The sequence below is a fragment of the Podarcis tiliguerta genome (genome assembly GCF_965153285.1).
Source record: "Podarcis tiliguerta genome assembly, chromosome: Z".
Classification (NCBI taxonomy): Eukaryota; Metazoa; Chordata; class Lepidosauria; order Squamata; family Lacertidae; genus Podarcis; species Podarcis tiliguerta.
In genome coordinates this window covers 41,397,373-41,410,142 of record NC_139553.1, presented here as the reverse complement: position 1 = coordinate 41,410,142, position 12,770 = coordinate 41,397,373, and the positions used below count along the sequence as shown (strand labels likewise).

At 43.9% G+C, this 12,770-nt stretch overlaps 1 protein-coding gene and 1 long non-coding RNA gene across 3 annotated transcripts in view; one reads left to right on the top strand and one right to left on the bottom strand.

Moving 5' to 3' along the window:
• GPR50 (G protein-coupled receptor 50) overlaps positions 1-8,831 on the top strand; it is a gene marked incomplete at its 5' end in the record, with an annotated part of 42,925 nt that extends 34,094 nt beyond the window's left edge. Inside the window, one exon of the mRNA XM_083422349.1 lies at positions 5,851-8,831. Coding sequence (XP_083278475.1) covers positions 5,851-6,716 — 866 coding nt within the window. The 3' untranslated portion in view covers positions 6,717-8,831. The remainder of the gene's footprint in view (positions 1-5,850) is intronic.
• The window catches only part of LOC310668991, a 104,328-nt gene that overhangs the window by 15,867 nt on the left and 75,691 nt on the right, over positions 1-12,770 (bottom strand). The window lies entirely within an intron of this gene.

Genomic DNA, 12,770 nt, shown 5'->3' with positions numbered 1-12,770 from the left:
TTAAGAACAGTTTCAGGTTAAGAACGGAAACCTATAAATGAATGAATTAAATACTTAACCCGAGGTACCACTGTACTGGTTTTGGTTCTGGAGGCAGCTGTGTTCCATCAAGATAAGTTTAGGTTTTACACCAAATGCATGTGACTTTTCCTAGATGGAGCTGTTCCATTTGAGATGGCCCAACCCTGAAATGTTTCTAAGGGTTGGTTCCCAATGGAAATCTCCTGCAAGGAAAGGGGTTATTTGACTGAATTTAAGTATATTGAACTTGCATAGCAGTGATGAGCTGAAGTTTCTCATGTGTGCGTGTGCTGAATCTAACTTCTGTTGGGCAAACCCCCTGGGAAAACAGTTCTAAAAACTTCTTAGCCAGTTCCAAACTTACATTGCCCCACCCCTTCTCTTTCCCTTCCAGTTATCATCTGGCAGTGGTAACTAGGAATACTCACAACATCCCCTGCCCCTGAGTGCCTTCGATGCTGCTCTAGTAGAACCATAAGCACACAGACGTTGGGAAATGCAATCTTCCCAGGGCACGCGAGTGCTCACTCTGATCAACAGGCGCCCTGGGAATTACATGTTCCAGGGCTCCTTGCATGTTGCATGTTGTAACGTGAATGCTCAGGAACAATGAGCCCTGGGGCATGTGGTCTCTGAGGGCTCATCCAGATTTCTGCTCGTCCTGTCACTTTCCCCGGGGAAATGTTATGTATTAAGAGTAGCTGCAGTTCTCACTCAGGGACACCAGTATGCAAATGAAGGACTGAGAACTGCAGCTCACTGATTGGTTAGCTAGTTGGGAGTTGTTATTGTTACAAGTTACTTAGTATTATAGGGCGACGCGGGTGGCGCTGTGGGTAAAACTTCAGCACCTAGGACTTGCCAATCGCATGGTCGGCGGGTCGAATCCCTGCGGCAGGGTGCGCACCCGTCGTTCGGTCCCAGCACCTGCCAACCTAGCAGTTCGAAAGCACCCCCAGGTGCAAGTAGATAAATAGGGACCACTTACCAGCAGGAAGGTAAATGGCGTTCCGTGTTCTGCGCTGGCTCACCAGATGCAGCTTGTCACGCTGGCCACGTGACCCAGAAGTGTCTGCGGCTGGCTCCCGGCCTATAGAGTGAGATGAGCGCACAACCCTAGAGTCTGTCAAGACTGGCCCGTACTGGCAGGGGTACCTTTACCTTTTTACTTAGTATTATATAAAGCAGCCATATACATATGCAAGTCTGTCTGTCTCCAGGAGCAGTTCTAACTGCTGTAATAAAGAGTTGTGAATCTAACAGAGCTGTGTCCTTCATCCATCATTCCCTCTATTTAACAGGAAACCCCTTCCTTAAGGCTGAATCAGAGCAAGCATCAATCGGATTTCCCCCAGATTGATGCTTGCTCCAATTCAGTGCTACAGAGCAGTTTTCCCAAAGGAAGTGGCAGGGACAAGTGGGAAACTGCTTGATCCCATGCCTTCTAGGCACAGGAGAAGCAGAAGTATGGGTAAGCCTTAAGATGTCTGTTGCAAATACTAAGCCAGACATAGGCAAACTCCAGCCCTCCAGATGTTTGGGACTACAGTTCCCATCATCCCTAGCTAACAGGACCAGTGTCAGGGATGATGAGAATTGTAGTTCCAAACATCTGGAGGGCTGGAGTTTGCCTATGCCTGTACTAAGCTCTTGGAAGCCCTATAAAACAACATTCCCAAGTGTCCCTGGCATTAAGATGTTACCAGCACAACACTGAAGACACCAGAGAAAGAAAGACTCATTCCCTGTATGGGGCAGCTGCATATTCCTGCATTGCAGGGGTTGAACTAGATGGTCCTCATGTCCCTTCCAGCTCTTCAATTCTGTAATTATCTGATTCCAAATTCTAAGTGCAAGAACTTTTTTTGGGTGGGGGAGGGAGGGAATGCTGCTAGATTTGTAGCACAGCTGAGCAGGAAAAGTTCATATGCTGAGAAATGTAACTGTGAACTCAGGTGACAGCATTATTTCTAACCTTTAACACTTTCAGAGTTCAGAAAATTACATTCCCTTTCATTGCAGCCTCTGCAGGTCTGCCTGCCCTATCAGTCCATCATGAGGCACATAAGACACATTGTAGTGTTCCTGGGGAAGGCTGCCATAAGTTATGCAGCAGAAGTATTTTCTAGTCCTTGCTTCTAGAGAGCTTCTGCCACTTGGGGGATACCCAGCAGTGGGCAAGATCCACCAGCAACCTGAGTTAGGGCTCACCCAGTCTTGTTGCTTTCTCCCAGGGAAACACACTATTTACCGCTGAATCAGAGCAAATGTCAATGGGGGTTTCTCCCATATTGTTACGAAGGTTTCTTGTCACCCGCAATCTCTGCCAAGCAGTAGCAAGATTCCAAGGGCTCCATGCACTCAGCCAGGGTTGTCGTTTCCACTGGGAAAACTGAGGCACAGCGGAGGCTAGTTCCTTTAATAAATATGGGGTTTATTTTAAACATATTTGCACCTAAAGTCTTCAGTAGAGGGAGTGCAGAACATTATACCCCAATAATGTCTCTCATTGTCCCTCTCATAGCTTCAGCAAGCTTGGCTCCAGAGCTGCAGTCAGTCATGGCACCTGGTCTCTTGGCACAGCCTCTCCAGCTAGAGCTACTTTTGCCCACTTCCTCCTCCTTGTTCTCAGAACATCTTTAGATTTCAAAAAGGACACCTGTTTTTGTGACATCATGACCCCTGTCATCTTGGCAACCTCCCAGATCGCCTGGTTTTGTCCACTCCTCAGAGTGGTAGCTTTCTGCATTGCCAAATGCCCTTTTAATGGCCCAGTGTTTTTCAATGGCTTTGCACTTAGCTAGCCTGGCCAGGCTGGTTTGCATAAGCTAACCCAGGAATTCCTAGTCTGGCACAGTTCTGCAGCTTGCATTTCCCCCCACATGTGCCAAATGTTATCTAAATACTAAAAGGTAAAGTTAAAGGTACCCCTGACCATTAGTTCCAGTCGCAGATGACTCTGGGGTTGCAGTGATCATCTTGCTCAATAGGCCGAGGGAGCCGGCGTACAGCTTCCGGGTCATGTGGCCAGCATGACTAAGCCGCTTCTGGTGAACCAGAGCAGCGCACGGAAACGCCGTTTACCTTCCTGCCGGAGTGGTACCTATTTATCTACTTGCACTTTGACGTGCTTTCAAACTGCTAGGTTGGCAGGAGCAGGGACCGAGCAACGGGAGCTCACCCCGTCGTGGGGATTCGAACCGTTGACCTTCTGATCGACAGGCCCTAGGCTCTGTGGTTTAGACTGCTGTTTATTAATTTCAATTTTTCTTTAACAGACTCTGGTACTCTAGATCTATGGCATTACCAGCTTCTTACAGAAGACCAGAAACCGTCACTGACTGCTGGTTTGGAGTTAAGCTTGCTGAAGTTATGGGAGGGGCAACAAGAGATACTATTGGGGCATAATGTTCTGCACCCCCTCCATGGAAGACTTCATATGTTAAATATGTGTAAAATAAACCCCATATTTCTTAAAGACATTAGATTTTGCTGTCCCTCAATTTTCACAGCAGAAACACAACCCTGGGTGAGTGCATAGAACCCCTGGAATCTTGCTACTGCTTGCCAGAGATTGCAGGTGGTGCAGAACATTCATGACCACATGGTCATTCCAGACTCTCATTTGAGCAGAATTTATAGAGAGTGTTGTCAGTGCCAAATGGATTGCTGTAGCAAACCTTCATCGTTATGTCAGCTTCTTGTGAATGCTCCTTGTCTGCTGCCTTCAGTCATTCTGATGGTGATGGATGGCAAGTGATCCCATGAATTTAATGGTTGCCTCTCAAGTGACAAGTACTTCCTCAGTGCCCGTTCGTGTTTCACTTCAGTGCTATGTACTAGGAAATCCCACATGCCAGTCTCACTTTTCTCAGTGTCCGTTGACAGATTGCAGTGTTTGAATAAGAGCATTATCTTCAAGTGGTTGTGAATCTCTGCTTCTCGTTTGCCCTCTGCCAGGTTAAACATTTGCAGTGTTACACTAGATGCTGTCAGGGGTTTCCTCTGCCTTGAACAGGGAACTGTGACGTCTGAGGTTGAGGTCTTTGTTTGGTGAGTTCTGCCAAAGGCTCAGACCTCTGTGTCCTCATCATTGTGGAACAGCCTCTGTGATTGATTGGGAGGCAGAATGAAGCCTCTGGATTGGTCAGGCCTAGGATAAATACTTGAAGAATTGTATTCTGCTCTACTTCTGGCTACCAGGTTGGAAAATTTGACAGATTTGCCTATCCTTTTGATAGTGACATAGAAAGTCCTCAAATGCCACCTCCCAGGTCATTGAGCCCAGGGCATTGAGCAGGAATGAAGGAATGAATCTTTATTTGTGTCAGCCATCGGCCATAGCAATAAAACAACAATATGATATACAAAGAATAGAAATCAAAAAGTCAATTATATAAAATACACTTCAGGGTTTTGAATCAATAGTCAAATAGTGAATCTTATTCTGATTGCCCCAGCTAAAAAACCTTGCAGCCTTTGCTGTCACCTGCTCATCTGAGCAGGACTTTGGGGCAGACGTCTACAGCTCCACTCAACGGAATGAGTGGGAGGGCCTGCTAGTGTAGCTAGCCTGACTTCTTTATTGCTTCAGACAGCACAAAATGTTGGGTCTGCCCTGGAAAAGCCTAATTCTCTCTACACTCTCCTGAACTTAACTCCTCCTGAGATGGGCTACTTCTTCTTTCACACACACCCTGGGAAGCACCATAGCTCAGTGGTAGAGCATCTTCTTTGCATTGAGAAGGTCCCTGGCCCAGTTTATGACACCTCCAGGTAGGGATGGGAGAGGCCGCTGCCTGGAACCCTGGAGAGCTGATGATCAGGGTAGATTTGGTTGAGCTAGAAGGGCCCCGTAGTCTCAGTATAAGGCAGCTTCCTACGTCCTTATCCATCTGCACACCCAACAGCACAAGATCGGAACTGTTGTGGCTTCCTTGTTGTTGTGTTCCCAAACAACAGAAGGAACTTTATAGTTCTTTCCCAGCTGAATACTTGAAATGTGTGGGCAGCAGGAAAGTGAAGATCAGTGATGGGAAGGATCTGGAGATAAATATGTTTTCTGTAAATTTTTCAAAGTTATAGTCCACAACAAGATTCTCGTGTTTATCTTTCTGGGGCTACAGGAGCATATGGCAGGCTTATTTCTGTCTGTATGCCAAATTCTATTATCTGTTTGCAGAACACTTTTATTGCCTCCCCAACCACACTAAATATTTACTTTTCCACTTTCTTAGCTTTTACCCCCTTTGCTTTCTTAAACTCAGTTGACCTTTCTATATATTTTCATTAGCTCTTGGCCCGCATTTTTCAAAACCTGTCTGTGTGTGTGTGTGTTTACAAAACTGGTATGGCTTCTAAACAACAATTTCAACTCACAACTTATATTTTCAGATTCTTGGAATGGATCCATTTGGCAAGCCAATGGAAGGAATCAGAAATACCCAGCTGGAGTGATCTGGGTGCCCAAGGGAGTGGAGGAATTTGCAGTTGATTGAATTGATCACTTTGTATTGAGTAGAATTCTTCCCTACTCCTGCCCAAAATTACCACTACAAAGCTATATTCCCATAACAGTGCATTTCTCGTCTGGCCTCTTCATTCCACAACTTGAAAGTCAGAGAAACAAATACTGTACAATTTTTATTAGCTGCTACCAGGTTTAAACCAGTGGCTGAAGTTTAAATCTGGTGCAATTTTATGCTTCAAAACTCTTCTGTAAGCTGGTGGTGTGCCCTGAAAGCTGGGTCAGATGTTCTTTGGATATTAATATTTACACAAGCCAGGGGTTTAACTATTTCTTCATCTCTCTCCCCACCCCCCACCCAGGCAATATCTTTGTGGTCAGCCTGTCTGTGGCAGACCTGGTGGTGGCTGTCTATCCCTACCCTCTTATATTGACCGCCATCTTCCACAATGAATGGACCATGGGCGACATCCACTGCCAGATCAGCGGCTTCTTCATGGGCCTCAGCGTGATTGGCTCCATCTTCAACATCACAGCCATCGCCATCAACAGGTACTGCTACATTTGCCACAGCCTCCGGTACGACAAGCTCTTCAACCTGAAGAACACCTGCGGCTACCTTTGCCTGACGTGGCTGCTGACCCTGGTGGCTATCCTGCCAAACCTTTTCGTGGGCTCCCTGCAGTATGACCAGAGGATTTATTCATGCACTTTTGCTCAGACGGTGAGCATGTCGTACACCATCACTGTGGTGGTGGTCCATTTCATCATCCCTCTCTCCATCGTGACCTTCTGCTACCTACGGATCTGGATCCTCGTGATCCAGGTCAAGCACCGGGTGAGGCAAGACTGCAAGCAGAAAGTGCGTACGGCTGATGTGCGGAACTTCCTGACCATGTTTGTGGTCTTTGTCCTGTTCGCAGTGTGCTGGGGGCCATTAAACTTCATCGGCCTGGCGGTCTCCATCAACCCTTCGAAGATCATCCCGCAGATTCCAGAGTGGCTTTTTGTGGTGAGCTACTTCATGGCTTACTTTAACAGCTGCCTCAATGCCGTGATATACGGCATTCTCAACCAGAATTTCCGGAAGGAGTACAAGAGAATCCTCCTTGGCCTCTGGAGTCCACGCCTGCTCTTTCTTGATGCCTCGAAAGGTGGGACAGAGGGGGTTAAAAGCAAGCCATCCCCGGCCGGAACAAACAACAACCAGGCTGAAATCTTATTGTAAATAGAAGGACTATTTATTCCGCTCTGTCCATATGCACTATGTAAAGCTCATCTTCTACATGCTATCACAAGGGCCAAATTTGACTCGTACAAATGATTCCACCACCTTCTGTCTCATTCTCTCTCTCTTCAAACAATGGGCTTGTTATTATGCTTTGTGAGAGTCGGCTTATGGTTTCCTAGGTTCTGCAGAGAAAGAACATACACTTTTGAAGCAAGAAGCCTTCTTTGGCCACCAGCTTACAAAGTTGCCTTGGGGCAACTGCCTTAAGCTCAACTGGACCCTTTTATCCAGGCCAGGACTCTCTGCTCTGGCTGACCAAACTCTTCAGCATCTGGGGCCAAGAGGTCTATCCCACTCTTTCAGCGAACAATGCCTGGGATTGAACCTTCTGCGTGCAATGCATGTGCTCTGCCACTGGGTTTATCCTTTCTCAGCATTAATGCACGCACACATGTGCGTGCACTCACACACACCTCATTCACATTCCCACTGAAGTCATGGATTTGTGTAAAGATTTGCAGGATGGTGCTTGCCTGTCTTGTTGTTCTCTTCAATGCTGCTTTCCACAGTGTGCCTGATTGATTTGGGATGCGTGTGCTGCACATATGCGATGACTCCCTAAGACAAGAAGCATTCCAAGAAGGGTGCATACAGCCCTGAGAATGTGCTACTTTGTGCATTGTCCTTCTCTGCAGTGTTCTACCAACAGATGTGCCACACTCTGCTCCTTCTGGTGTGCCTCTGCTGGAGTGTGCAAAAGCTCTAGGCCGCATGACCAACTTTGCGCTATATTAGATTACTGTATGTGTTAACCAGTGATTTGCCACCAACCTGATGATATATCTCCAGCAATTCTTCTTTAAAGCTTAGCAACAAAGAGCTGTGTCCTTGCCAGGCTGGATACATTAGTGTGCCATGAGATGGCTGCTAATGTGGCATGCAAGGTGAATTACAGACCATTAAGGGCTCATGTAACCTCACGGCAATCATCCTGGAAGGAGGCTGCCCATTGGGCTTCTATATGAGCCATTGTTCTCAGCTTTTCCAATACAGAGGGATGCCCAGAACAGTGGCTTGTACAGTAAAACAGTGAGGATGAGCTCACCTGTAGAAAGGTCGTTTTATTTGTATATGCTCTTAAGAACAAACCTTTTGCAATGTATCATTTAAGTGTGCCTATTTTTTAAGGAAATAGCAAAAAAAAAAAAAAAAAAGTATGCCTGTGCTGTTAAAAATTAAAGTGTCTTAACCAAAAAGCAGGGCAAAAAGCAAAGCAAATCAGTTTTTACCCTGCGGTTGATGGGTTGCTATTTAAATGTGAATACAGCAGTGACATGTTTAGAACAGCAGGACCTGTGGCGGTCCATCAGAATGTACCTATTCCTCAAGTGTCTAATTCAGCCCCAGCAGGGGAGGGAAGAGTCAATTTAGAAAGTTTGAAACAAAAAGCAGCTTTGTGTGGCACAGATTGGCTGGCCCTTCCCCTAATCTTTGGACCATGTTTGCATTGGGGTGGGAGTGGAGTTTGCACTTGGAAAACAAAATAAAGCCACAGGTGGATGGATGCATATCTGCATGATTGTCCATGCACTGCATGTAAATATAAAGAAAACCAGCCAGCCCTCCCACCAGAGGAATGCTGGGAAAGGCAAGACCAATGACTGGGCTGGCATATGATTTGCTGGTATTAATACCTAGCACGACAAGTTCCAGAGCTGGGAATAATTGAGGTTCACTGGCAGCTGAGGGTTATGCTGTGAGTTCTCTCTTTATATCCAGGGTGAAGAATCTGCAGGTGTTGCTGGACTCCAACTCCCATCAGCACCAGCCAGGACAATGAATTTCTAGGATGCTGTAGTCCTGGCAACATCTGGAGCTCATTTGTCTTGCTTTCTGTGATGTGTGTCTTTCTCCTAATCAACACTGTGCCCTCTCTCTGCAAGCCCAGGTATGGGTAATCCTATCATTTGGGAAAGACCAGAAGTCTAGCTAGCTCTGCAATGTTTAATCAACAAATTGGTTGAATTAATTGGCTGAGATAAATTCTGATTGACAAAAATCAGAAATTGGGGAGAAATCAGAAATTGGGGAGAAATTGCTGTAAAATTGGAGAGCAGTTATTTTCCCATAGGAAGAAATGTACCGTATTTTTTGCTCTATAAGACACACCAGACCACAAGACGCACCTAGTTTTTGGAGGAGGAAAACAAGAAAAAAAATATTCTGAATCTCAGAAGCCAGAACAGTAAGAGGGATCGCTGTGCAGTGAAAGCAGCAATCCCTCTTGCTGTTCTGGCTTCTGGGATAGCTGCGCAGCCTGCACTCGCTCCATAAGACGCACACACATTCCCCCTTACTTTTTAGGAGGGGAAAAGTGAGTCTTATAGAGCAAAAAATATGGTATATTAGGAGAAGCTCACACACAAAAAAGGCTGATGAATTCTCATGAGGACTTTTCTTTTAAAGCAGCTCAAGCTGATTTGGAAATGTGGAGACTTGAGAACAAGGCTGCAGAACTGAAGAACAGAGAGAAACTCAAATTGACAAATTTTCTGGCACTCTACCCTCAGTTATAGGAAATTTATGAATATGGCATTGCTACAGAGGTTTGGATTTTTGGAGTGCAGAAAAAATAATGGTAGGGCTCTACCTCACCTTAGACTTATAGAATTGTAGAGTTAGAAGGGACCACAAGGGCCCCCTGGCCCAACTCCCCACAATGAAGGAATCTTTTGCCCGACCAGCCTCCCCTTTGTCCATATAGATATATAGATACATAGATATATAATCTGCAATCCAGCAGTCTTACTAAAACTAGATATATAATCTGCAATACAGCAGTCTTACTAAAACTTGAATTTTTAACTGGTTTACAGCCTACACACAAGGGCAAACTGCAGGTAATATTAAATACGTCTTATCTACCCTGCAAAATGGTGTATTTGTTTTTTGTTTCTTTAAAAAATGCAATTTGCCTCAGCAAGGGGTGATAATTAATGGAACCAGAGGCTGAATGAAAGGGAGACTGAACCCTCCACAATGTAATTCAAACAGAAAGGACAATTATAACAACAGACAAAAATTAAAACATGAAAAACAAAACCATAAAACAGGCATGCAGAATGAGTATTTGCACATGAGTTAGAATAGCAAAGTCTAAGTAAAGACTGTCAACTTCATCAGATTATCAAGTCTATTTCCAGATTTGACAGGCTTGTGACAAGGATTGTCTTGAAAGCAATGTTGTATATGTTGTAAAGAATTTCAAATCATATAAAAGGCGTCTGGAGAACCTGAAGGTAAAGGTAAAGGACCCCTGACAATTAAGTCCAGTCGCAGACGACTCTGGGGTTGTGGCGCTCATCTCGCTTTACAGGCCGAGGGAGCCAACGTTTGTCTGCAGACAGTTTTTCCGGGTCACGTAGCCAGCATGACTAAGCCGCTTCTGGAGCAACGGAATGCCGAAACCAGAGCAGCGCGCAGAAACGCCGTTTACCTTCCTGCTGGAGCGGTACCTATTTATCTACTTGCACTGGTGTGCTTTCAAACTGCTAGGTTGGCAGGAGATAGGACTGAGCAACGGGAGCTCACCCCGTTGTGGGGATTCAAACCGCCGACCATCTGATCGGCAAGCCCAAGAGTTAGGGTTAGGGTGGTTTAGACCACAGTGCCACCCGTGTCCCTGAAGAACCTAGACCTTGTTAAAATCTCAAATTATGTGTGATTTTCTCCACTACATCTATATTCCAGAGTGAGTGGCATCAGACACCCAGTGGCAGATTTTGGGCTGGTTTCCACTGAGTTGCAATTACTATTTGTGCTGCCAAGATAATATATAAGACCCATTCTTTCTGACAATATATTTACATTGGTATCCACAAAAATATTCAATAACATTAGATTTTGGCAACAAACAATAGTTTCTTTAGTAACATCTATTATTTCTGTCAAAATCAAATTCCAGAAATCTTACACAAATGGACATTCCTACCCTAAATGACAATATGTACAAAGTTTATTGCAACCCCTCCAACAATTAGGGGATATAGAAGAAAACATTTTTTTTACCTTTGCAAAGGAGTGTGATACCATCTGTGTAATAATTTTAAGAAAAAACGGAAACAGATTTTAAGGGTCATAATTCCCAAATTTTATTCCAATCCTTGGGAATACAGTCATACCTCGGGTTGAAGTAGCTTTGGGATAAGTATTTTCGGGTTGCGCGCTGCGCGACCCGGAAGTAACGGAGCGTGTTACTTCCGGGTTTCGCTGCTTGCGCATGTGCAGATGGTCTAAATGACATCATGCACAGAAGTGGCGAATCGCAAACCGCGCATGCGCAGACGTGGGTTGCATTCGCTTCTGAATGCGGATGGGGCTCCAGAACGGACCCCGTTCACATCCAGAGGTACCACTGTAATTTGTGTGCCAGTATCTAGTTCCCATATCCATAGATCCATAAGCTAGAGTACAATTTAGAAACTAATCATTCCACCTCCATTGTGCTTAATAAATTTTAAAATTGCCTTAAGAGTCTCAAAGCTTGTATTTTTAAATGTTCTTTTGTACTAAAATATGAATTTGATTAAAATCTAGTTTGTGTAAATGTTCGACAAAGTTAATGTTATCAGGTTAATAGATATTGGTTGATTATTCGTATATAAATCTTGTAATGTGTCTAAACCTTTGGATTCCCAGTGTTCAGATTGCCTTGCTGGAAAGAAATCTGGGTGGTATGATAATAGGATTAATGGAGACATAATAGGTGCAAATTTACATTGTCAGATTGTCCATATTTGGATAGTGCAATTAGTAAATGGATTTGTTAAAGAGTTCAATTGATTTGGTTTAAGATCTTTAAATGCAAGAGCTTGTTAATGAGAGATGTTTGGAAAGTTTAATTTCAGTGTCTATTCTGTGTTGATTCAGTTCCCCTTTTATTCTATATAATAATTGTCTCAGTTGAAATGCAGAGCGGTAGAAATATAAATTAGGTGTACTCCATTCACTGGATTTAGCTGTGCTTAATAAAAAAAGGATTTACCTTAGTCTAGGTTTTCAGTTTGGGAAAATAAAAGTCGTTATTGTAAGTTGCCGTGTTTCCAATAATTTATAAGGTTTGGAATAAAAATAGAAAGCAAGGTTAAAAACACCTTTTGAGAGATTTTTGGTTTTCCACATTTTTATTATATGTTCGTAATTGGATTATAGTTCATGTGAAATAATGTATGCATGTGTGAATTGCTAAATATTTGATTGATTTGGCACATGTTGTAATTTTAGACATATCATAAATTAATTTTTGAATTTTAGGTCCTAAATTTATTTTCTAAATGGTTCATTTAGCGAAGTTGACTGAGCAACCAGGCAGAGAAACCAGATAGAAACCAGATAGAAACACCTCCTTTTAAGCTAATGTTTGTGTGGAGGGGAGAGAATGCCTATGCAGGATTTCCCCCCAAAGTCAATGCCAATTTTAGAAGAAGAGTTCTCCTAAGGACTTCAGTAGAGCTAAGAAAGGAAAGAGTTAGATTCTTTCTCTACCCCTGGTCTGATAACTACAGCCCTCCGGGCTGATGCAATCTAGCTTTGTTTTGGTTGTGGTTTTTTTAACCAGGCAGGTTCGAATGAGATTTGTAATTTAAAAATTCCATAACACAGTGAAATAGTGACTACAGAAATACAAATCAGATAAGTGGAATATGGATCCTCTCTTAAAAGTAATTATTAGCCCTTATAGACTGTAGCTCCTCCCAGCCTTTCATCCCGGGAAACCTACCTTTCCCTGTCTCTCACCCAGAGCCCTCCATAAATCATCCACCACCTCCATGAGTATACAGTTTATAGATTTTAATAAAAGGCCCCAGATATGGAACTCCAGAAGAAGAAGAAATAAAGAGAGAGAAGGCAAAAGAAATATTAGAGAAAGATACAAAAAGAAAACTTTTGATGTTCCACCTGCCAGCTACGTAAAAGAAAGAAAATGGATTATTTAAATGCAAAGTCTCATTTAGAAGCAATTGATGTTTGGGCCTTCTGAAGAGCACTGCA